The following is a 25,281-nucleotide window of genomic DNA, read 5'->3' as shown; positions in this document are numbered from 1 at the left end:
TCCTTGCCCCTGAAGATAGGAACGGTTCCACCTATCAGCTGCTCACCTGGAGCTAGGCCTCAGCCCGAGGATGAGTTGAAGATACTCTTCATGGACCACCTGTATATTGTCAAGCAATGGCTCCATCCTACAACAGACTCTAGCTTCAGCTGTGTTTGAAGTGTGTTTGACTACAGTTATCAGCAATAAATGGAAATTGCTCATGAGACCTGCTTTTGCCACTTTTTTTGACTTTCTGATCTTGGTAGTTGAGAGCGTGTCCAAGCCCCATGCAAATACCTGAAGACTCCACTCTTAGGAGTTTTTCGTTAACTTCCAAAGAATTCGGGTTCAACACTTAAGTCTGAATAGATGGTGCCTTTAAACCATTAGTTACCGTCTTTTGTTTTTATTTAATATGAATGGGTGTTGTGGTGCCCAAGGAAGCACTGGACTCCTGCAATTGGAGTTACAAATGGTTGTGAGCTGCCAAGTGAGTGCTGAGAATTGAACCCAGATCTTCTGGGAGAGCAATTGTTGAGCCATCTCTTCAAACCCCCTTCCCCCATTTTTAAAATCACACATAGTGATTATTCTCGTTGGCTATGGGGAAGCACTGTGGTCCTGGCCAGGAAAAAAACCTTGTTCTAGGAGTCTTGCCCCAGTCCCTGTCTCAGGCTAAGGTCTGTCTTTTGCATTTTAAAATCGATGAGTGACTTAGTTATCTCCATGTCCTCTGGGTCACAGCCTCCTGCCAGGGGTCCCTGGGCCAAGGTCAGTTTATGAGAGTTTTGGTGAATTTATATCCTAACCCAACAGTTCTAGCTGTGGTGTACCAAGGGCAAACACTCGACCTTGCGAACTTGAGATTGCCATAGCGGTAACGTGGGGATAACAAAGATAATCTATTTTACAGAGGGCTTTGTGAATTTTAAAAACTGCCTGTAGGAGGCTGGAGAAAAGCCATGACAGCTAAGAGCACTTGCTGTCCTTGCTGAAGATTGAGGTTTGAAACCAAGCACCCACCTTGGGTGGCCTGGAACTCCAGCTACAAGAGGCCAAACACCCTGGCCTCACGTGGGCACCATTCTCAGACACAGACGCACGCGCACACACATCAGTCGTGGGCACCATCCTCAGACACAGACGCACGCGCACACACATCAGTCTTCCTCTAAACCACAGGTCATGTCACAAGAGGCAACTGCGGACAGGAATGGATGATGAGGACCCAGAGAAAGGGCAACTGTGGCTCCATGGCAACATCATGATGGGAAGCAAAATGGCCAGTGAGCAGGCTCGGTGGCAGGGGTGTGGTCCAAGGATGAGCGGGGGCGGGGGAGGGCCAGGGACGGAGCCCCCTGAACATTCTGGAAGGCTGGAGCCATAGAATGTAAGGAAGAGGGATTCAGATTAAAAGAAAAAAGCAACAAATATTTGGGTGGCCCTGCTTGAAGGGCATGTGGGTAGAAAATTGCATTGCAGGTGGGTCTTGAACTTTTTAAAGGGAAACAAACACTAGGTACCACGATGTGATTATGTACTGGATCAAGAGCTCACAAGGAGAAACAGCCACAGCAGAGTTGGAGGCTTCCAATTAGCTGAGACATGGAGGTGATGGGAATCGAGCCATTTGGGTGGGCCTTGGAACAAAAGCTGAGGAAGCAGAGTGCAAGACCCTAAATTTGTTATGTTTGTGGAGCAGTGAGATGTAAGTGGCTGAACAGGACTGAGGGGAGTAAAAAGAACCAGATTAACCTCAGAGTGTTAGTGCTACCCTAGAAATGAGCACTCCTAAAAACATTGGTGCTGCAGGCAGAGCTAATCACCCTAGACACAGGGCAGCCTGCCTGGCTTGGCAGCAAAAAGTATCGAGAAGCATTGGAACGCGTGGAGAAAAGCTGGCTTTTGTAGCTGGGGAAGTTCCCAGTCTAGGAAGGTAAAAACACTCACCTACCTGCAGCTAGTCCCCTAGAAACGTGCTCTGAGTTAGCCAGAGAGATAGATTAATCCAGAATATTCTCTGGTGGATGGTTCAGATCAGGAAAGCCATGCAGGATGTGGGCAAGACCCTAGGAATCACCTAGTTTGGTCTACTTATGGCATTTCCTTAAAAAAGTCAGGGCCTAGGAAATTACATTGTCAACTGTGCTGTCAACGCTTGAACTGAATGACGCAAGGTGAAGTACAGATGTTTGCCACTACACCTGGATACTCTTGTGAAACACAATGTAATGCAGCTAGCCTCTACTCACAGTGGTGAAACCTGCATTATCTCCCGAGTGCTCACATTGAAGGCGGGCATCGCCAGTGCCCAGTGGAAGTCCAATTTTGTTGCCTACTGGCTGACAAGGGTGAAGAAAGATGAGGCAACTCTGAGACAGGCAGATGGAACAGCTTTGAAACCTGCTACTCCATTCGGCTTGGTGCCACATACATACCCATCTCCAAATAATACTTCTAGCAACATGTTACTGTGCTGGAGCCCCTAACTTCATGGCGATGATGAAGGAAGATTAAATGGGGGAGGGGAACGTACACCGATGCAAGCAGGACATGGCACTGTGGGATATATACACAAGTGGTGGGCTGTCAGTGCTGGACTGAACAGGACTTTTACTTTATGTCACAGATTCTCTACCACAGTAGGATCACCACAAGGGACAAAAGACATACTCTTGCCAAGCATTGATGGGGATGCTTTAGTCCTCAGCGCTTGGGAGGCAGCTTGCCGGCAGATCTCTATGAGTTTAAAGCCAGCCTGGTCTACCAAGCGAGTTCTAGGACAACCAGGGCTATACAGAAGAAACCCTGTTCTGAAAAACAAAACAACAACAAACAAACTAAAAAATCCCTGGGCTCTCTTACCTGTTCAAAGCATGGTTTCAAAAGCTTTGTCAGGCCAGGCGGTGGTGGCGCACGCCTTTAATCCTAGCACTCGGGAGGCAGAGGCAGGCAGATCTCTGAGTTCCAGGACAGGCACCAAAAACTACAGAGAAACCCTTTCTTGAAAATAAAAAATAAAAATAAAAAAGCTTTGTCATCAACAACAGGTGAGCCACAAGGCTGGAATGTTCCCAGAACTGGAGCCCCTTAGGAGGCATACCAAGTAAAACCAGTAGGGTTTGAGATGGCTACACTTGTGAAAAAGACAGGAGGAGCTGTTGCCAAAGAAAATCCTCGGTCAAGAGAACGCCCCTTGTAAGATCCAGAAACCCAGATGCCAGGCAAACCTGCCAGAGTAAAAATCACAAGCATTTGTTCTTTGTTGTCTTCAAAATGATTCATTTGGAGGTCATCCAGTCGAGGGACATTTTCAGCTGCCTGGTAGCTTCTCTGCAGTATCACACCTCTGATGTTTTGCGGGATATAGTTACCTGGGTTACTTCCTACAAGCTTGCAGGCTGGCCTTGCTAAAATGCCTACCCTTCTCTAGAGCCTACAGTGTCCGATGGGTGGCTAAAATGGGATCAAAGGCGTGGCAACTTTGCCTTCAGATTTCGTTGCTGTCTTGATCTCTGGGTCAGATCCTGCTTAGCGTTGTGTGGGCATATGCTCGGTGCATCAACATCCATCTGTGACCCCAACTCTGAGACAAGGACTTGCCGCTCAGCCAGACCAGACACATCAGTGAGTGCTGGGTTCTATAACAGACCATCTCAAAAAATAAAGTGAAGAACAGTTGAAGAAGATACCCTGTATCTACCTCTAGCCTACACACACACACACACACACACACACACACGAAAAGAGAAGCTGAGTGTAGTGGCGCACACTTGTATTTTCTGTTCTTGGGAGGCTGAAGCAGTAACATTCCAACTCAAACTGGCTCCATAGTAAGACCCTGGTGAGGGAGAGGGAGGGGGAGAGGGAGGGGGAGAGGGAGAGAGCACTATGCTATCTGGGAAGCTAAGCTGAGGCATGAGGATTGCTTAAACCTAGCAAGATGTCAGAAAGCTACATAAATCGAATTCTAGAAGGTCTTTGAATTAATTTATTAGAAAATAGCTTTAGGCAAGCAGCACTGCCCTCAAATAGGATTTGAGCTCCTCCACAGGCCCCTAGTTTCTCTCCTATTCAGAAAAGTCTCTCCACTGGGGCTTGATTGGACACACCTGTAGTCTTGGCTACTAGGGAGGCTACAGTTTGAGCCCAGAAATTCAAGGTCAAACTGGGCAGTGGAGAGATCCTGTTTCAAAAAACAAACACAAAGGCTCTAGACACTACAGGGAAACCCTGTCTCGAAAAACCAAAAAAAAAAAAAAAAAGCAAAACAAAAACAAACACAAAACAAAAATGCTCATTAAATAATCAATAAGCAAGAATCAAACACACAAAACTGATGGAGCTGAAAATGTAGCTCGATGGTAGAGCACCGTCTAGCCTGCACGAGACCCTGGGTTCCACTTCCCGCACCACAGACTTTTAAATCATGAGCATCCATTCCACTATCCTTTCAGCTAGGACAGATGGGTGTGTGTGTGTGTGTGTGTGTGTGTGTGTGGTGTGTGCACATATGTGTATATGTGAGTATGCCTGCACATTGCAAGTGTATACATGTGTTTATGTGTACATGGAGGCCAGAGTCAGCCTCAGGTGTCTTTTACAACTATTTTTTTACTTTTTTTTTGGTTTTTCGAGACAGGGTTTTGCTGTAGTTTTGGAGCCTGTCCTGGAACTTGCTCTTGTAGACCAGGCTGGCTTGAACTCACAGAGATCCACCTGCCTCTGCCTCCTGAGTGCTGGACTAAATGCATGTGCTGCCTTACCTTGATTGCTGCAGATTACTGGGGATCTAAGTTCAGGTCCTCGAGCCTGCACAGCAAACACTACCTACTGAGCTATCTCCCAAGGCCAGAGAATCTCTAGTGAATGCCTTTTCTGTATGAAACCATCCTAGATCCTGGGTACATGGTAGAGACAAGACAGGTCCCTAGTCTCTTGAAGCTGATGTGAGAGAGACATACAGATAGTAGAGAAGAAATCATGTAAGAGGTATTTTTTTAATGTGTTGTTTGTGGGTTATGTGTTTGTTTTTTGAGACATGGCCTCTTTAGATGGCCATGACTCTCCTGGAACTCACTATGTAGACCAGGCTGACCTGGAACTCATAGTGATCCACCCTGCCTCTGCCTCTTGAGTGCTAGGATTAAAGGTGTGTACCACCATGCCCAGTCCTAGGTATGAAGAAAATACAAAGGAGCCACAATATTGTCACATGCTTTCAAGAGGTAAAGATGAAGTAGATCTCTGGGAGTTTGAGGCCAGTAGGGTCTACATAGTAAGACCATGAATACTCAAATAAAATACAGTGAAACTGAGTGCTGTCAGGGTGACATGGGTTTGAAAGCCACACTGAGGCAGGTAGTCTGGGAGTTCGTAGAAATGACGTCAGAGATGAGAGGTGGGTGGAGATCTTGCCAGGAAGGATCAAAAGCATTTAGAACTTCAGGAATAAGGGCAGTTAATGCAAGGGCCTGAAGAGGGCACAAACTTGTACTGTCATCAAAGCAAAGACATGAGTTTAGAACTCATTTTAAAAAAAAGAAAAGGGAGCCGGGTGTGGTGGAGCACATCTTTAAATCCCAGCACTCAGAGGCAGAGGCAGGAGGATCTCTGTGAGTTTGAGGCCAGCCTGGTCTACAAGTTCCAGAACAGGCTCCAAAGTTACACAGAGAAACCCTGTCTCGAAAGACCAAAAACAAACAAAGAAACAAACAAACAAATAAATAAATAATTATGTCTTAAAAAAAAAAGCTTAGGGGCTGGAGAAACAGCTCAGTAGGAAAGAGCACTTGCTGCTCTTCCAGAGACCTAGGTTTGATTCCCAATAGCACATGGAGGTTCAAGCCATCTGTAACTCCATGCACTGAGCATGCATGTGGTGCACATACATAGATGCAGGCAAAATAGTCACACATAAGGGGGCTGGAGAGATGGTTCAATGGTTAAGAGCACTGGCTGCTCTTCCACAGGTCCTGAGTTCAATTCCCAGCAACCACATGGTGGTTCACACAACCATCTGTAATGAGGTCTAATGTCCTCTTCTGGCCTGCAGGCATACATGCACACAGAATACTGTATACATAATAAATTATAAATATTTTTTTAAAATAGTCACACATAAAACAAATAAAAAAGTTTTTAAAAAGGTAAAACCAGAATACAGCACTTGCTTAGGAAAATGAAAAAACATAATTTGGGGTGTTAGGAGAGCAGGGTTTTCCACATTTAGTCAGGCTGATCTTGAAATCATGGCAATCCTCCTGTCTCAGCTTCCTGAGTACTAGAACTGTAGGCACCATTGGCAAAAAAAATGTGATCCTACAATTTTATTCTTAAGGCTCTATCTTGAGTAACTTTTCACGGATGTAGGCAGGCACTTAGATAGGAGGCTCTTCACTGTCTCTTAAGAGGATATAATCAGAAATCACCCAAGTGTACAATGTAGGGGGCAGGCAGACTGAAGCCGCCTGCACTGGGGTGTGAGTGGCCACTGAACACGAAGTGAGAAGGAAAAAGTGTTCTCAGACTGCAGAATACACAGTCCTAACAGTGTGTTCACCATGATCCTAGTTTTTGCTGAAAACCAAGGCGTATATAAGAACTGCTCCAAGAACTGCAGAGCCAACAGCAATTCTTTCCACACGGGGGGATTATCATTTCTTCTTTGTTGAGTTGTGGGAACCATACTGAGCGTGTCATTGCCTTTGTAGTAAGAGCGGAAAGCCATGTAAGTTATTTAAAAGCAATAGAGTCCATCCTTGGCACACAGCCAGCCCTCCCCAAAACGAGGAACGGGGTTGCCCTATAAATGAGCTTCGAGTCTTCTGAGGATGACAGAAATCAATGCATTGTAAATGTCTGAGCGATGGGCAAAGGCGGGGTGGAATACAAATTCCCTGGGTGAGTCGAAGCTGAGGGAACCTGCCTGAGTGACAGCAAAAGATGAACATGCCATATGGGGTGAGCGGCTAGCACACACACACACACACACATGCACGCACACACACACGCACACGCACACGCACATGCACTGTCTTCTTTGGGCTCCCCGTGGCCAGGCTTGTCAGCTGCTGAAAATCCGCATATGGAGAGTCAGGGGTACATGGCTACTAAAATTGAAAGGCAGGGCAGTTTGGCGGCAGAGGGAAGTTCATAGCTACTAATCTTTATTCTATTATTTCATTCATTCATTCATTCATTCATTCATTTGAGACAAGGCTTCTCTGTGTAGCCCTGGATGTCCTGGAACTCTACTGGTAGACCAGGCTGTCCTTGAACTCACAGAGATCCACCTGCCTCTGCCTCCTGAGTGCTGGGATTAAAGGTGTGCGTGGCCACCACATCCAGCTTCATGTCTACTATTTTAAGCCATGGAAAATTCATTTTTCTCTTTTCATCAGGGCCAATGCCTGATAGACTTGAATTTATATACAGACTGAATGCCAAGGGCAGATGCTAGGTGGCCCCAAGGACAAAGCAATGAGAGCAGACAATGCTGGCTAGGAGCCACTCGGTTGGTAGTCTGTGCTGACGGCCTTCCTGCTGCTTTCTGTCCTAACTTTGTTTCCAAACTTTTTTTGTTTGTTTGTTTGTTTTGTTTTTGTTTTTGTGAGACAGGGTTTCTCTTTGTAGTTCTGGCTGTCCTAGAACTCACTCTGTAGACTGGTCTTGAACTCTGAGATCCACCTGCCTCTACCTCCACAGCGCTGAGATTAAAGACATGCACCAACACCACTGGGCTCTGTTCCCAAACTCTTGCAAAGAACCTTCTCAGACCCTCCCTTTCCCAACAACTCTCCTACTCAAATATCTTCTAAGGCTCGCAGTCCTGCTCTGCAGATCCAGGCTCCTTGCACCTCTCTTTTGTGAACCTGTCAACTAGCATCCTCCACTCTGCAGTCTGCCGGTCATAGGTTATGGAAACAGGGAATGGCTGAACTAAAATCTCACCCCTGTAAACCAGAGAACTGGCTCAGCAGTAAGTGTGCTAGCCACACAAGCCTGCTGATCCAAACTCAATCCCCAGAACCCATGCAAAAAGCTGAATGTGTGGATTGAAGAGATAGCTCAGCCATTAAACAACTGTTCTTCCAGAAGACCTGAGTTCAAGTCCCAGCATCCAGATGGCAGTTCACAACTGTCTGTCCCTCCATTCCCAGGGAAGCCAATGTCCTCTGCTGGTCTCTTTGGGAACCAGGTAAACATATGCTGCACGGACATAACACACAGGCAAAACATCCTCATACACAAAACAAAACGAAAGCCGGAAACGGCAACTGTAGTGAGCATCTGTACTATCAGCTCTCCTCAGTGAGACGGCGAGTCTGCCGGAATCAGCTCTCCTCAGTGGGACAGGAGAGTCTGCCTGAAGCCAGCTAGCCTGGAGGGTGCTCCAGGGCAGAACCAAGAGGAGACACCCCCTCCTCAGTAGGGTAGAAAGGACCAATTCTTCAAAGTTGTCCTCTGGTCTTCACATGAGCATGCTTGTATGTGCACGCACGCACACACACACACACACACACACACAAAGAACACACACAAACAACACACACATTGTTCAAAAAATAAGAGTCCTAGCCCTTCCGGTCTCCATCTGCGGCAGCTGGAAGGCTGCTTCCCCTCTCATATGAGGAATGGAATGGTAAGGATTGCAGGGCCTCCAGGAATGGTAGGAAGCTATGCCATGGTGCTTACAGCATGCTCAGCCCAGGCCTACCAGGTCAATTTTGGTATACTGAGGTGACAAAGAAATTAACAGGCAAAGGCTGGAGAGATGACTTGGTTGTTAAAAGCACTTGTTACTCTTGCAGAGGACTCAGGTTTGATTCCCAGCATCCACATCTCACAAACATCCACAATTCCAGCTCCAAGGGATCCAACATCCTCTTTTGGCCTCTGTGGGCAACAGGTGTACATGGGGGTGCACAGATATACACACAGACAAAACAGTTACACATGTAAAATAAACCTAAACACATTTAAAACATTTAAATGGGGGCTCCTTCTCCAGTCTTTACAGAGCAGCATAAATTAGCACATTTGATTCCCTCGGTGCAGAATGAGAGCTTTGGGGATGACTGTGCAGCTAAGTCATCCAGTGTCTCTTGTTTGCTGTTCCCTCTGAGGCCTGATCGTGTTCCCTTGATCGTGACCTGTGTCCCGGGCAATCTCGCATCTCCAACACTATTTCAACCCACAGCCTGGTGCACTCCTGGGACAGCCTTTATCTCATCCCACACCTTACCCTGTGTAACTGAACCCTCTTCCCTTCCTTGTCCTTGATGTCTGCACAGATCTGTCTCTGTCTTGTGCAGGCCTCCAGCAGTGAGGGTCACTACCAGCCTCTGGCGGCAATTCCATATAATGTCTGATTGCCTAATGAAGCTTTTCCAACTCTCCATTGAGAGAGGCTGTGGTAAAGTGGAAATTATAAAAATGCATTCTGCCCAGCTTCCTATCTTTCCCTTCCTCTGCCCCTCTATTCATAGAACAACTTGAATTATAAGTTGCATCAGTAGAAGTACCATGTTTAGAATCAAGGAGGTGGTCCATGTTAAACCAAACATACACGGAATAACCCCCCCCCCCCCCCCACACACACACAACTCAAGTATCAAACCAGAGAGGAGCAGAGATGAGGGGTTGAGGACACGGACCCTGGAGGCTGGCTGACCTGTTTGAATTCGGCCGTGGCCACTTTGCATCCGGAAGCAAAGGATGGAGCTGCTGCAGTGGCTGCTGCTGCCGCTGCTGCTTGAACTCACTCTGCAGACCGGGATGGCCTGGAACTCACAGAGATCCACCTGCCTCTGCCTCGCAAGTGCCACTATCCCTGGCCTATTGCACCTGCTCTTACATGGGTGACAGGCATCAGAACTCACCATGCTTAGGCAGCATACGCATAGCTAGCTGAGCCACCTCCCCACCTCTTGGCTTCTGGCCTCAGCCCAGGGCTCTCTTGACCCGCTCCCACCCTCCTTTATGGATGGATGAGCAATAAAGAGAACAGGCATGAACAGGCCTGAGAATCTGGGTGAGAGAATGCTGAGCAAGGAGATGAGAATGTGCAATGGGAGGCGGGCCTGGAGCTGTGCACAAACACTCAGAACAAGCTGGAGTTTACAGGAATCGGGGCTTAGCTTGGTTCTTGGGTGAAAACCACTTTTTTTCCCCCGGGAGGGGCGTGAGTCATAATGACCTACTTGGGATGGCAGAACACTTAAGAGCTATGTCACAGTGGTGGGTGGGGTCTTGCAACTGGAAAACAGTTGGTGTCATAATGTCATTTTTTAAATATATATGCTTCTTATGGCTTATTTAACTTTTATGTGCATTGGTATGAAGGTGTCAGATCCCCTGGAACTGGAGTTACAGACAGTTGTGAGCTGCCATGTGGGTGCTGGGAATTGAACCCGGGTCCTCTGGAAGAGCAGTCAGTGCTCTCCACCACTGAGCCATCTCTCCAGCCCCCATAATGTCATTTTTGGAAAACTAGAACTCAGTGCCTTTCACTTCTGTCATTCAGGCCACAGCAAGTAACCTGACAGCGATTCTGCATCTAGGAGAGTCCCACAGAAGCTACAAATCCTCAAGACCATGGGCTAGCTAGCAGCCTGGGGAAGACACAGGGGCTTAATAAGCCGAGAATGCTAAGGGCCAGGTGACACCTTACTAACTGATCGCAGAGAGTTTTCTGTGTGATAAGAAGGCAAAATCTGATGGCTGGTTCAGGACTCACCCCTCACTTACACCCTGCACACACAGAGGCTGCAGATGCCACCATCTTTTCATTTTGATTCCTTTGCGTGTGTGGGTGTTTTGCCTGCATGTATGTCTGTGTACTCCTTGTATGCAGTGCTCCCCGTGAGGCCAGAGAACGCTTCAGATCTCCCAAGACTGGAGTTACAGAGTCCTGCCATGTGGGTGTTGGGGACTGAACCAGGGTCCTTTAGAAGAGCCATTGCTCCAGCCTCAGAATCAACCTTTCACCTGGGTTAGGGCTGCAGAATTGCAACAGCCACCTTTGGCCTCTGCCAGGCCCTTCCTTGGTTACTTCATATTTAGGAATCTTGGTAAGAGCAGAGACCAGGGATGGCTTAGCAGCCTGGCATGGCTTCTAGCTCAGCTTTCCTCCCAATAGGTCCCTGGAGCTCTAGCTCGTTCTAGAAAGTTATAGGTGAGGTTGTGCCAACCTGCCTTGTTTATCTCAAGCCTCCTCTTCCTCCTCTGCAATGCTGTCTAAGAAGCAGCTCTCCTGCAGCCTCTGACTCCCCTCCATTCCCCCACCACACCCTCACTGTCAGCCAAGACAGGCTGAGCTCCATAGTCTCCGGTGACCTCTTGCTTCTGCCCAATGAACAAGCACCCTTGGCTTCTTCAGTTTTCCGTTTTTTGCAAAAAATTTCATTTAAAGTCCACATGCCCTTTGCACTGTGACTTCCAGGAGGGCAGAGGTGGGCCTTATGTATACACGCTGACACCAAGAGGCTTTGGAACACATGCACCAAATAGGAATCCTGGTCCTCCACTCTCGGCTTCCCAATAGGCTGACCCTTAGGGCGAGAAGCAAATGAGGATGTTGGCTGTTTGGGGCTGGTCCCTGGAACAGGTTGGGCTTGGCCAGAACACTCCCAGGCTTCAGTGCCATTCAGGCTCTGATCAGGACACCAGCACTCCTCTTCTCTCCTGAGGAGAGGTCTCATGCCTATAATCCCACACACTGGAGGCTGCAAGAGCATCTTGAATTTGAGGTCACCCTGAACTACATATCAAGAGCCAGTTTCTCCAAACAAAATAAAGACCCGCAGAGAGAGTTCAGAGGTTAGGGGTGTGCACTACTCTGGCGGGTGACCCAGGCTCAGCTGCCAGCACAGTAGCCCATGGGATCCAACTTCCTCTGGTCTTTGCAGGCACTTAGACACAGGTGGTACATATAAATGCATGCAGGCACACACACACACACACAAACACACACACACACACACAGAGCTTTAAAACAGTTCCTTCTTTAAAAACAAACACACACGACTGGGCAGTGGTTCTTCATGCCTTTAATCCCAGCACCCAGGAGGCAGAAGCAGGTGGAGTTCGAGGCCAGCCTGGTCTACAGAAGGAGTTTCAGGACAGCCAAGGATATACAAGCCACCCTGTCTCAAAACAACCACACACACCTACAAAACCAAAGCATTATTCAGTAGGTTGAACAGTAAACTAGACAAACCTCTTAAAGGTGGAAAACAAAGAAAAAAAGAAGAAAAAAAGAGAGCCCTTGGGAAGCAACTCTGCCACCGAGCCAGCACAGACCTGGAGAGCTTAGGTGGAGGGAGCAGCACAGAAAATAAAATGAAAATTAAAAAAAGAAGAAAAAAGAAATCCAGCTCTGTGGAACAACACCCCCTGTACTCGGGAGTCAGCAGCCTAGCACGTCCAAGCGTCCTGTGCTCTAAGTACTTCCAGTGTCTTCCTTGACTGCAGTGAGAGGGGCAGCATGACCTGAAGCTAAGAGTGGGGCTTCAGGAGACACTCTTGGGTCTGACTCTATCCAGGGTTCCTAGCTGTGTGACCTTGGGCCTCCCTGTACCCCGGTTTTCTCACCTGACCCAACACTGCCAGGTTAAGCAAGAGAACGAACTCCAGGAAGACAGAGGAGAGACTCTGGCTCAGGAAAAATGTTTATTCCCAACAGAAGTAACCAGCACGGCCAGCCCATGCATTCCCTTCCACACTTGGTCAGGGTGCAAACGTAGTGTTAACATTCTCACAATGCCTGACGCTGCTCACGCATTCTGCTCTTAAGTGTGTTCTTCAGATTTAGTTTGTATTCATTCACGAACAGGGTCACATGTAGCTTGGGCTAACCTTGAACTCTGTCTCTACCTCCCAAGAAATAAGTGTGTGCCACCATATCTAACTCTGGTTGAGTCTGATTTGTTTTTCTACACATATTACTGAATCTGAGCTCATGGTGGGCAGAGACATGCACGTTTGTGCCAACCGTTTTCTCCTCCAGGATGCAGCTGGGACAACTTGGCAAGGACAGCAGCCACGAGCAAGTTACTATGGGCAGAGTCCTTGCCAGCTCCTCCCCACAGGCTCAGGTCTCTTAGAATCCATCTCTGGTTTTGCCTTCCAGGGCCCAGAAGCTCTTGCAGCCATTCACAGGCTAGGATTAAAGACACTTGAGTCTTGTGTTCTTTCAGAGGCACAAGGTTTTAAGAGTTTCTCCAGAAACATCTATGATGGGAACATTCTCTGTAGGGCACAGAAAAGGCACTTAGAAAATACCCGACTAGGAGAGCAGAGGGACAGGGTGGGTACAGGGACCGAATGGTCCACCCACCTAACACTCTTGGGCTGCTATTCTTAAACTTGGAATCCCCTTAGGGACTTCCTTTGTGTATGTAGTATTGGGAACAAGCCGATACTCTTGCATGTTAACTTACTTATGTTAACTTGCTCTACCACTGAGCAACAGCCTCAGTCTCCATCTCTAGGGACTTCACCAACACCCAAAGTGCCATTCATCTGGTCCAGTGCTCTCACTTAGGCTGAGAGAAGGGTGACAGGATGCTCCGAGCTGGTTTCAAAGTGCTGTGGAAGGCTGTCCTGGTGAACTAAAGGTGCAAGCAACACACTGCTTCTTGGGGGCTGTCTGGTCTGGCCTGACATGCCGGGAAACAGAAAGATAGTGGAGTTCTATTATTTCAGCCAGACTGCTCCCAGGAAACCCAGGCAGTCCTTGAGGTGGCTGTGGGGAATAACAGCAGGCAAAGCTCCAAACACCTATTTGCCTTGCAGGAGACAGCAGCTTGGTCTGAGCTCAGTCAGGGAGAAATGACTGCCACTGAGCTGGGCCAATGGTAAGTGCTTCCAGGAGGAAACTGTTTTCCTGCTGTCTGTCAGGATGGCTAAGTCTGCCAGATCTCAGCTACTTCAGCAGCCCTTGGGGAGGCCACCACCCCATCCCCATTCTGCATCTCAAATGCTCCCAGAGGCCAGCAAGGCACAGGGATTGCCATTGATTTTCACTTGTGCAGGCTGGCCTAACAAAACAATTCATCAAGTGTCTGTCTGCCTGTTCGTCCTAACTGCAATCAAATCAATGTCCCTGGCATCCCGAGGTCTGCAGCTTATACTCCAGGCCCTGCTGGGTCAGGATCAGCCCAGCAAAGAGCTCACTATAGCTCCCCTGCACATCAGTTAAAACCCAAGGGACCTGTTAACTGATGCCCACTGCAGAGTGGGCCACACCTGGACAGGGTTCTGGAAACTAGCCAAGTCTCACTCGCTCCAACAGGGCTTGGCAGCATACCTTCACTTTGTTTTAGTAGCTTCCAATCTCTAGATTTGGGAGGGTTAGGGGCTAACGGTCTATTTTTAGCTACGAGGCCCTGTCATGGCCAAGTGTCCTTGTTCCTGCTGTGACACAAGGGTTCCCATCATCTACACTGATCCATAACCTGACAGCCAGGGATCAGACTGTTTCAAGACCTGCTCTGCCACCTCTTGTCTGTGGCCTAGGAACACACTCTCAGCTCTCCAAGTCCCACTTTCCGATCTGTACTGTGAACTGGAAACAGTGCCTACCCCCTGGGGAGGAGGTGCATGAGGTAGCAACAGAATGGACCTTAGGCCTCACACAGGCGCAATCTCCTTCCACAGGCACAGAGAAAGGGCCGATGTGCCGGGGTCACACAGTGAGGAAGAGCAACATTAGGAGGGGCGCTGAGGGCAAGCATGGAAAGTCAACAGTGAATGGTACCACCGTGCCTTCTTGTCTTTCAGGTGGTGGTGTCACTGAGGTATGACAGAGGGGAAAGGCTGGAGCATGTCATGGAACATTGTTAGAAGGTCAGAAACTTTATTCACGGGCCTTTTGCTGTTTCTGAATATACAGGTCTGCTGCATCCAGGACTTCCGTGAGGTGGTGTCTTGCTGCACAAGATAAAAGACACCTTGGTTTTGCATCCCCATCTTTTCCCGCTAGCACAGCTGGGAGAGAGCCTACTTGATGGCACTGGGTTCCTGCACCAAGGGATAAGGCACTTTGTGTTCGACAAGAAGGTGCTCATGGCTGGCTGGCAGGTGAGGTATGGTGGTGGCCTTGAGGGCCTCCCTCACCCAGGCATTGTTGTGGCCTCAGGATGGGATCATGCCCTTGCTTCTCTTCCGGTCAGCCATGGTTCTACGGTTGTGGTTGGCTCTGGTTGCCTTTTTGGCTTCTTTCTTCCTGCGCTCCTGGGTGGTTTCTCGGCTTTGTCCGTGGCCCCGGGGACTGCCTGTCACTGCTGCGGAATTCTCAGGCCGGTACCTGCAAGAGTAATACCCACCCCATGATAAGGGACATCAGTTGGACAAGGCTCTGATAGGAAGGCTCCACAGTCCACCCTAGCAGCTACCACTGAGGTCACACACTGGCCCAGGTCCAGATAGGAAAGGAAATGGAGCCCCAGCCTTGGGCCTGATTTTCTCCTAGCCCCTGACGATGGGTCCATCACCCATCTGTGAGTATGAACTGTTAGTGGCCTGGCCATACATGGCCCCCTACCAATGGGACAACACCTACATTTACACACCAGGTCTTAATTTGGCCCCTCGGTCCACAGCCTCTGGTCTACTCAGAGTGCTCCCTGGGGCTGGGAGGGAAACATCAGAACAGGTTGTGCTCTCGTCAACAACCTCTCACTCTTGCCTCCAGCATGGAATCAAATGTCTCTTGATGACGTTTCCTATACCCAGAATCTAGGTTGGGACTGAATTTCCACCCCTGGCCTATGCTTCTACTCTTGGCACAGTAGACTTTGACCAGTTTCTTAACTAAAGAAAAGGAACCTAGCTGGGAGGTGGTGGCGCACGCCTTTAATCCCAGCACTCGGGAGGCAGAGGCAGGCGGATCTCTGTGAGTTCGAGACCAGCCTGGTCTACAAGAGCTAGTTCCAGGACAGGTTCCAAAGCCACAGAGAAACCCTGTCTCGAAAAACCAAAAAAAGAAAAAGAAAAAAAAAAAACTAAAAAAAGAAAGGAGGAGGAGGAGGAGGAGGGGGGGGGAAGAGGAGGAGGAGGAGGAGGGGGGGGAAGAGGAGGAGGAGGAGGAGGGAGGGGGAGGAGGAGGAGGGGGGGAGGAACCTTTTAAGATAGACTTGTGATTCCTGGATTTTTCTCCATAATACAACTCCTTTATAGCTGGGCAGTGGTGGGTGCACACCTTTAATCCCAACACTCAGGAGGCAGAAGCAGGAGGATCTCTGAGTCTGAGGCCAGCCTGGTCTATAGTGTAAGTTCCAAGGCTACACAGAGAAACCTTGTCTGGAAAAACAAAACTCCCCATACCCTTTCTACCATAAGGGCTTAGCTCAAGCATCCCTGTGTCCCTACCATGACTCTAAGTCACTAACGATGTGTCTTCTGCCTGGGTCTTTTTATTCTGCAGATACTAGTGAGATTTGCACACATTCCCATGCTGAGTGACAGACTCACACTGTCAAGTAATGATTATGAGTGCAGAACACAAAGCTCAGCCATCTGGGTGCAGCCGTGTTATTTACTTGTTTCTGAGACAGGCTCTCACTATGTACCCTCAGAACCAGAGGTCCTCTTGTTGTGGAATATTAGTTGAATATGTGTTACATTTGTTTATGCTGTGGAACATTTGTTTAATGATGCAAAGATGTGTTACATTCTTTTATGTTGCATTTGTTTAACTTTGAGAAGCTGTGTTACTTTGCCTGTCTAAAACACCTGATTGGTCTTAATAAGGAACAGCCAATAGCTAGGCAGGAGAGAAAAATAGGCAGGTCTGCCATGCAGAGAGAATAAATAGGAACAGAAAAGAAAAGAGGTAAAAGAAAAGGAGAGGAGGATGGGGGAGAGCCACACAGTCAGAATGGAATAAGAAGGAAAGATATACAGAAGCAGAAAAAGGTAAAAGTACAAGCAGGCCAGTGGTGGCACGTGCCTTTAATCCCAGCACTCGGGAGGCAGAGGCAGGTGGATCTTTGTGAGTTCGAGACCAGCCTGGTCTACAAGAGCTAGTTCCAGGACAGGCTCCAAAGCTACAGAGAAACCCTGTCTCGGCGGGTGGGGGGAAAGGTAAAAGTACAGCAAATGTAGATAAATGTAGATGGGATAATTTAAACAAAGATGTCTAGGGCTGGAGAGATGGCTTAGAGGTTAAGAGCACTGACTTCTTCCAGAGGCCCTAAGTTCAAGTCCCAGCAACCACAGAATGACTCACAACCATCTATAATGAGATCTGGTGTCCTCTTCTGGGGTGTAGGCATACATGCAGACAGAACACTGTATACATAATAAATAAATCTTAAAAAAAAAAAGAAAGAAAAGAAAAGCTGGCTAGAAACAAGCCAAACTAAGACTCCATGTGATTATTTGGGAGCTGGGTGGAGGGCCCCCAAAGAGTAAAGAGTTAAAACAACAGAAACCAACCATACCCTCTTCTGCCACCTGAGCACTGGGCTCACCGGCATCACACTGTGATGCGTGGCTTTCATGTGTAACAGGGTTTGCTATGCTTCTCACATTGGTTTTGAAATCCTGCTTTCAAATGATTCTTCTGCTTCAGCCTCCCAAATAGCTATGACTTTAGGCACATACTTTGATTGGCTCCGATGTTTCAGGGACACTTAATGCTGTATGACCTTTACTAAGTTATTTAATGTCTCTGGGGCCAACTGGACAATGATACTGATATTAATAGTTACTTCCTAGAGCTGGACAGGAGCTAAATAACTACCCAAAAAGTCCCCAGGGGCCGGGCAGTTGTGGCACATACCTTTATTTCTAGAACTTGGGAGGCAGAGGAAGGCAGATCAAGGCCAGCCTGGTCTACAGAGGCAGCCTAGTCTACAGAGTGAGCTGCAGGACAGCCAGGACTATGACGAGAAACCCTATCTTAAAAAGCACCCAGGGTTTCCTGCATGGCCAGCTGGATTCCCCTGTGGGTCTCCCCCAGGCGGATTAGCCCCTCCAATGCTCACCCCTTCCTGGCAAGGAAGGCCAGGCGCCTGGCTTCAGCCTTTTCCCTCAGCACTGCAGGATCCGGGATGAAATGGTCCAGCTGTGGAAGGAAGAGAAGAGAAAACCTGCAATCACGTGCTCTGCAATCATTTCCCTAAGCTGTGTGGATCCCTGCTGGGAGGAATCCTGAGGCATCCACAGCAGGCAGGGCAGGCAATCTTAGTACGGAGTAAGCTGGTTGCCAGCTGAAGCCTCCTTTAGGGAGGGAGGGAGCTGGAGGATGTGGGGCAGGCTGCTGGGGAGAAAGGACCACAGCAGGCACATCAATGAATGCCTGTGTGGGTATGGCTGAGATGGCCAACAGGAAAGGACACAAAAGACCATCAAAGTTGACTAAGGCCCCTGGAAGCAGGCCTGCCTGAGACTTGGAGGTCTGGTCTCACTCTGGTGCCACAGCAGAGGGCTCTGCGAGAGCTCCTCTTGAGGACCACTTTCTATGCTCAGAGTGCGTGGTTGACCTGTGCAGGGGAAAGCTAGGACCTCGGCAAACAGGCAGGCTTTGACACATGGCATAATAATAATAATAATATCCAAAGGAGTAGAACTCGTGACATGGGAAGATGGTTCACTTCATATGCAAATCTGACTTACCCAGGATAGGCAAAGAGGTCTGGAGCCTGTGGCTGAGAGCCCTGCGGCAGGCATGTACTTCCTATCCAGCACTTAGTGCCTGCACACAGCTCTAGGAAGAGCTGACTGTCATCCTTTGGGGGCTGCTTGGGACTGGGGAGTGCCTGGCTACTCCCTTCAAATGGAGCAAAATCACTTTTCATCTGTTTTCTATCTTGAATTTCAAGTTAAGATTTCAGCTGAAGAAAAAGTTTAGCTGCTGAAAGTAAATTTTCAGACAAGAGGCCTAGTTTACCTCCAGAGCCTCAGGGCTCTAGGTCGTCTCTAAAGCCAGCCTGGGCACAGCAGCCTACAGCTACCCTTCCTTCTTCCAGACCATAACACCTGATGACTCAGCTGTTGACAGACCCTCCCCTGAGAGCCCTCTGGGCAGTGGAGCAGAGATCAAAGCCCGCAGCTCTCCAAATAGTCTGTGCCTGAAAGGACCCTGCTCAAACCAGCAGCCTCGGAGGCGGGGACAGGCACAGAGCTCTAATTTGCCCTTCAGAGCTGCATTTCTTTCATCTGCCACCTGCCCAGGACGGACCTTGGGGGCCTCCTCTTCAACCTCCTCCACTTCATCATAGTCTTCCTCCGGTCCTTCTCCAGGCGTTTTGGTTCTCAGCACCTGAGGGATGGTGAAGGGCCTGAGGGTTGGGAAAGAAAGTGAGATCAAAGAATTGGAGAGTGGCCTCCTGCCTCGGGAGAAGGCTGGGGAGGGGCACTGCTCAGGAGGCAAGGGAACCTTCCCACAGGGGTTTTCAAGCAGGCTTTGCTTTTGTTCCCAGATTCTTTAAAGGGGGTAACTGCTGAGCTGAGGCCCTAGGGATCTCCAGTCTTTTTGTTCACCAGGAAGCCCTGCTTTGATCTGCACAGGTAAATCCCTACAAGATTCTGCTGAGGAAATGTTCCACACTTAGGAAAAAACAAACATGATTTGCTAAGACCAGGGGTGGGGATGGGGGAGGTGAAGGAGCAGAGGGTGGGAGTGGGGCTGGGAAATCGGTCTGGCTGGCCAGGTGCCTGCTAACCTCGCGACTCACCTGCGGCTGATGAGCTCATCATCAGAGTCGGCATCGTTGGCGCCCACCTGGTTGCCATCGTATGTGTCGTCATACTCGTCCTCGTAGTCATCAACCTGGTATTCTCCTGGCTGCACTGGGACCTGCAACAGCAGACTCATGGGTCAGAGAAGCCAGGGGACTGCGGATTTCCCACACCCTTCAGAGGCCCAGGCTGGGCAGCCTACCTCCTCCATTACCACACTGTACTGCTGGTAGCGAAGCCTCTGCGCCACCACAGCCCGCTTGTCGTTCACCAGGCTCCTCACGTTCTCCTCCTTCCTGGAGCCAGGGACAGCAGGGAGAGAGGGAGGACACCATCAGGTCTGGAAGAGTGTGGAGGGCAAAAGGTCCAGAGAGATGCTGGGTTCCCTTCTGTAGACCTCAGACCCTGCTGAGGCCACATGCAGTCTTCGTCCTAAGCCCAGGAAAGCCCTAAGCACTCTTGGGTGAGGCAAGAGGGGGTCTGGCTTCTTCCTCTCACCCTCTCGCTACAGCAGCTCCCGTCCCTGTTATGCAGGGCCAGCTTCCATGCAAGGGTACCGTGGGAGGAGGAAAGTCTGGTAGTTCCGACTGCCATCAGTTATGTCGAAAACGAGGACAGATGGGCACAGTGGAGGAGGGGGAAGGAACACACCTGGCTCACACTGAACTGCACATCACAGTGTCAGCAGGGCCTCAGGTCTCTTGACCATGACTTTGCAAACTTGTAGAGAATCCTGGCTTGTCAACCACATACACAGGCTCATGGAATGTGTTTCTTTGGCTCTGCAGGGGCAAATCAATTAGAGATGGCAGGCAAGAAATCTAGCTTAGTGATGAGATTCCATCTCTGGAATGTATCAAGAGGAAGGGGCTTGAGGAAAAAAAAAAGTGAGACACAGAGCCGTGTAGATTCTGTGCAGGTCTTCTTTTTTTAAAAAAAATATTTTATTTATTTATTATGTATACAATATTCTGTCTGTATGTATGCCTGCAGGCCAGAAGAGGGCACCAGACCCCACTACAGATGGTTGTGAGCCACCATGTGGTTGCTGGGAACCGAACTCAGGACCTTTGGAAGAGCAGGCAATGCTCTTAACCTCTGAGCCATCTCTCCAGCCCTGTGCAGGTCTTCTAACAGCTGGCTCTGGGTGGGTGGCAGGCGTCTGGGTCTGTAGGCTTGTCTAGGTACAGGTTGGGACTGCAGTCTCAGTATGGCTGGCAAGGCTTTGCTGCGCTGTGACAATCTTCCTACCTGTCAGAGCCATTCTAAGCCTGAGCAGGGAGGAGACTGAGAAACGGGTCAGATATACATCTGTACTCACAGTGGAGTGAGGGGTGAACGGCACAAAATATGCCGAATGCAGTGGGCTGCTGCTGACAGACGGAAGTGAGGGCGGCACCAGGACAGGTCTGGGGGAAGGGGTGAGGAAAACCATGACAGTGGGATAGAAAGGATGCTGTATTTGGTTTAGATCTGAGTGAACTCTTAGGTAAACAGAAATCTTAGTTGGCTGTGGTGACTCATGCCTATAGTCCTAGTATTTGAGAGGCTGGGGTAGGAGAACTGCCAAGAGTTAAAGGCCAGGTTGGACTACAGAGACCCCTACCTTAAAGAAAACAAAAACCACAAAGCTGTGCATGATGGCAAAAGTGTGTGATTCCAGCACTAGCAAGGAAGGAGCAGGAGGATCAGGAGTTCAAGGTCAGTCTCAGCTACAAAGTGAGCTGGAGGCTGGCTTAGGCTACACTAGCCCTTGTTTTAAATAAAACAACTCAACAACAACAACAACAACAAAACCCCAAAAGACCAATCCAGGAATTGCGGAGCTGTGATGATGGCCTTGGCACTGCACGAGACTCTTTCTTTGCCAGAGTGGTAAAGAGGTAGAAAAGAGAAAGGGCTTTAAGCCTTTCCCATGGCTGGTACCACTAGTAGGAACACATTCCTGCACTCAGCCCCGCTTTTTGAGATGCCAGGTACTATCTATGCTGGGCCAGGGGCCCAAGAGGAAGAAGAGGTGTCATCCTCGTCTGGCAGCTCCCTGGGGCTCCTGGTTTCTGTCATCCCAGGTTCTGGGTGAAGGTGGATAGTGTCAGTTATGTGGCTTTTTGCAGAGCTAGATGGAGAAGCCTCCCTTTATGGATCCCACCTGGGCCTTGGAAGACGCCAAGCAGCAGAGCCAGGGGCCTGGCTGCCTGTCTAGGGCATTGCGCTTTGCTTCCTTGTCTGGATTTGGAGCCAAGAAGAAAGAAGATCGCACACAAGCACCTGGGAAAGACCCATTCATAAGCCAGGACTTCACCCACCCTCCTCTAGATACAGGCAACAAGAACTTCACAGACTGTCTTTGGAATCCTGGCCTCCTACAAAGTGGCAGCAAGGCCGGGAACATGCCTGCTCTCCTGAAGCTGGTCACTTTTTCTCTTGTCATCTATTCAACCCTGCTCTATAAACCCGATTCAAACAGGTCCTTAGTGGCCTGTAGAGACAACAAACATTCCAGGTGGGGCACAGAAAGGTAGAGAAACCTGCCCAGAGCCATACAGCTTCTAAAGGAAGGTTCAGGTCCTGACTTGGGTTTGCTCTACACTTTCTAAGCTGTGTGGTCACAAGTCTCTAGCCTCATTAAATCAGTCCAGTGTGGTGTGGGGTGCTTGCTCTAAACCGAGCACTAGCAGGACTGGAGAGATAGTTTAGGGGTTAAGAGTACTGGCTGCACTTGTCAAGAACTCAGGCTCAATTTCTGCCACTCACATGTGTACTCACAACCATCTGTAACTTAAAAAATAGGAAGGGGGGGAGGAGATAAACCCAGCTTTAAGGTGGCAGAGACAAGAGGATTTCTGTGAGTTTCAGGCCAGCCTGGTTTACACAGTGAGTTAGTTCCAGGCCAGCCAGGGTAACACAGTGAGACCCTATCTCAAAATCAAAGCAAATAAAAACCTCCTTAGTTCCTGCTTGCAGTATTCACTTCTCAGGGGTGAGCTGAGAATGAAATGAGATGATGTGTAAAGCTGAGCATAGGGGTGCACGGCTCTACCCCAAATGCTTAGGACACAGGAGCAGGATGACAATGAGTTCAGGGTCATCTTTGGCTTCTTAGTGAGTCTGAGGCTAGCTGGAGTTACACCAGACTCCATCTCAAACAGAAGACAACAACAAAACAAAACAACAAAACTAAAGGAAAAGAAGATATAAAAGATACAGACATGGACCAGCATTTGCTGAACTCAACAAAATGAATTCAGTTTCTTCTGTTTTTCAGTCTTACATGCTAATGTACGTTGTGATTCTCCAAGAGGCAGACAAAACACACAGATATATCTGGCCACAGAACTTCTGTTGAGGGAGACTCTTGTTATCTTCCAGGGTTCTATAGGGCAGTCCAAAGGAGCTAGAAGCTCACATGTGTACACAGGTGCTTGGTGATCAACCAAAGCTACCCTCTAGTCTACTCTAGTAGCCTGCCTGCCTGCCTGCCCGCCTGCTTCCCTCCCTTTGTCCCTCCCTCTCTTCACTGCTTATTTTGAAACAGGATCTCCTGAAATAGCCCAGGTTGGCCTCAAGCTCTAAAACCTCCCATGTGCTGGGACTGTGTGAGCCAGGCCCAGCTCAGACTCAAGTTCAGATTGCTCCACTTCTGTGCTCCACATTAGAGCCCCAACGTCTGGCCCAGTTCTGTTCACGACACATGAGAAAAGAATGGAAGCTTCTGGGCCTGCTTTGTTCATCTCTAAAAAAGAGATGGGGCTGGGTAGTGGCACAATGGTAGCGTGCAAGGCCCTGGGTTCGGGCCCTAGCATCACCAAAAAAACCAAAACAAACAAAATTAAACAAAAGATAAAGAGAGGCAATAATACCTTGTCTGGACTCCCTTGGGCATTATGGTTCCTAGTAGCCAAAAATCAAATAGCTGAAAGCCTTCACAGACCTCTAGGGACCCCCTAAGCCGGGATCCCAGAAGACATCTTGTTCTTGTTACCAAATAAAAACCAACCACAGGGTAACCAAGCCCCACCTCTGCCCTCTGTAACTCTTTGTGTGTAAGAGAACAGACCAGAAGCTGCCAAGCATGTTCATCAGATTCAATGCATATGTACACAGGTGTGATCTGCTTTGTGCTACTTTATTCTCCACCTGCTACCCGAAGGCAGGGCCCTCACCCTTCCACCTTGCCCTGACTAGGCAGGTGCCCCTGCTGAACTCCTGGTGCACCTGATTATTTGATGATCTGTCTTTCCCACGGTCTCTGCCCTTTGTGGGCAAAGCCAAGGTACTCTGCTCACCTTGTTTTCCTGGTGCCTCGTACAGGATCTCACGCTAGTAAAGCACTTAATAAATATTTGCTGAGTGGATAAATACTGAACCATGAATGAAGGCTTTACCTCTTTACAATCCTTGCCCCTGGGCTGCCCAGAGTGGGACTGGTAAACACTGGTCATTCAGTCTGTGCTGGCAGCCAGAGCGCCACAGAATTAGGACACAGCCTTCAGGACACCTGGCTGCTTCAGCCCTTCTGATGACCCTGACAGCTGAAAGCAGCCCACTGGCAAATGCTCATAGGGGACCTACAATTGGGTGGGGATGTGGAGTCACCTAGCTGAACCTACAGATGAACGCCAAGGGGAACCCTGTGTCCAGAGATGCTAAGCTCTGTAGAGGGCCCTACCAGTCAGACTCCCCACACCTTCTGCTGGCCTGGGGGACCCTGTTTGGCTCTTCCCTACAGCAGCCACCAACAGGAATAACAGCTCTGCCTGGGATCAAGGGATCTCACAATTTGACTGATGAAGCAGTGTGCCAGGATTTCTTGTGCAATCAACCAGATGGCTTCAGAGTTGCCCTGTGCCTGCTGAGTTCTCAGTCAGCAAGCTTCTGGCAGCACACACTGGGCTCGAACTGAAGAAGCAACTGTGTTACTGCACGGGGCTCTTACCAGAACACGGCTCCAAGACTAACAGTCTCCTTCCTTTCTAGACCCTCTTGTCCCCACTATTATGATGGGGACAGCACAGGCTGCACTTGAACAGAGCCCCTGGATTTCCGGGTTCTATGACTCAATGTGACTACAGAACTTTGAAGCAGATTAAACCCCACCCCCCCCCCCATTCTTTACCTGGCTGTCATCACCACTGACTTCAGTTTCTTCCCAGAGAAAGCCATTCCAGAGCACAATATTTAATTTTTATTTATTTGTGAGACAGGGTCTCACTTAGATTAGATTGGAACTCACTATTAAAAAAATAAAAATAAAAATCCTCTCAGGTTCTTGAGTGTGGGAATTAGAGGCTTGAGCTACCATGCCCAGCTTGGGTGACCTCTATAAAACATAAATGCTCATGAGTTCATGGAACCTTTACTACACACTCATACTGATCTTGGAGCCACCGTTGCTTTTGCTCACTCAGCTTGGGAAGTTTCCTCCCTGCTCTGCTGAGCCACCCTAAACATCCTTCAGTTCGCTGTCACTTTCTTAGGGAGCCTTCCTGACTAGGCTGACGGCCGTAGCAAGGGACCAGGAGGCTCCCACTATCGTGCTTGTTTGACGAGCTGAGCAGTGTCTGCTTTACTTCCCACTATAGCTCTGGTACTAAATTAACCCAAGGC

At 48.9% G+C, this 25,281-nt stretch overlaps 1 protein-coding gene across 3 annotated transcripts in view; it reads right to left on the bottom strand.

Moving 5' to 3' along the window:
- Nucleotides 1–14,820: 14,820 nt before the first annotated feature.
- Nucleotides 14,821–25,281, bottom strand: part of Ascc2 (activating signal cointegrator 1 complex subunit 2) — a 45,866-nt gene continuing 35,405 nt past the window's right edge. For all 3 annotated transcript variants that reach the window (XM_038327778.2, XM_038327788.2, XM_038327797.2), the window contains 5 exons: nt 19,877–19,970; nt 19,671–19,792; nt 19,175–19,274; nt 17,979–18,058; nt 14,821–15,295 (listed from right to left, as the gene is read on the bottom strand). In XM_038327778.2, the coding sequence (XP_038183706.1) occupies nt 15,124–15,295; nt 17,979–18,058; nt 19,175–19,274; nt 19,671–19,792; nt 19,877–19,970 (568 nt within the window). In that variant the 3' untranslated portion in view covers nt 14,821–15,123. The remainder of the gene's footprint in view (nt 15,296–17,978; nt 18,059–19,174; nt 19,275–19,670; nt 19,793–19,876; nt 19,971–25,281) is intronic.

Source organism: Arvicola amphibius, chromosome 1, assembly GCF_903992535.2.
Source record: "Arvicola amphibius chromosome 1, mArvAmp1.2, whole genome shotgun sequence".
Taxonomy (NCBI): Eukaryota; Metazoa; Chordata; class Mammalia; order Rodentia; family Cricetidae; genus Arvicola; species Arvicola amphibius.
Note: the sequence above shows the minus strand (reverse complement) of the source record. Positions and strands in the feature narration are given on the sequence as shown.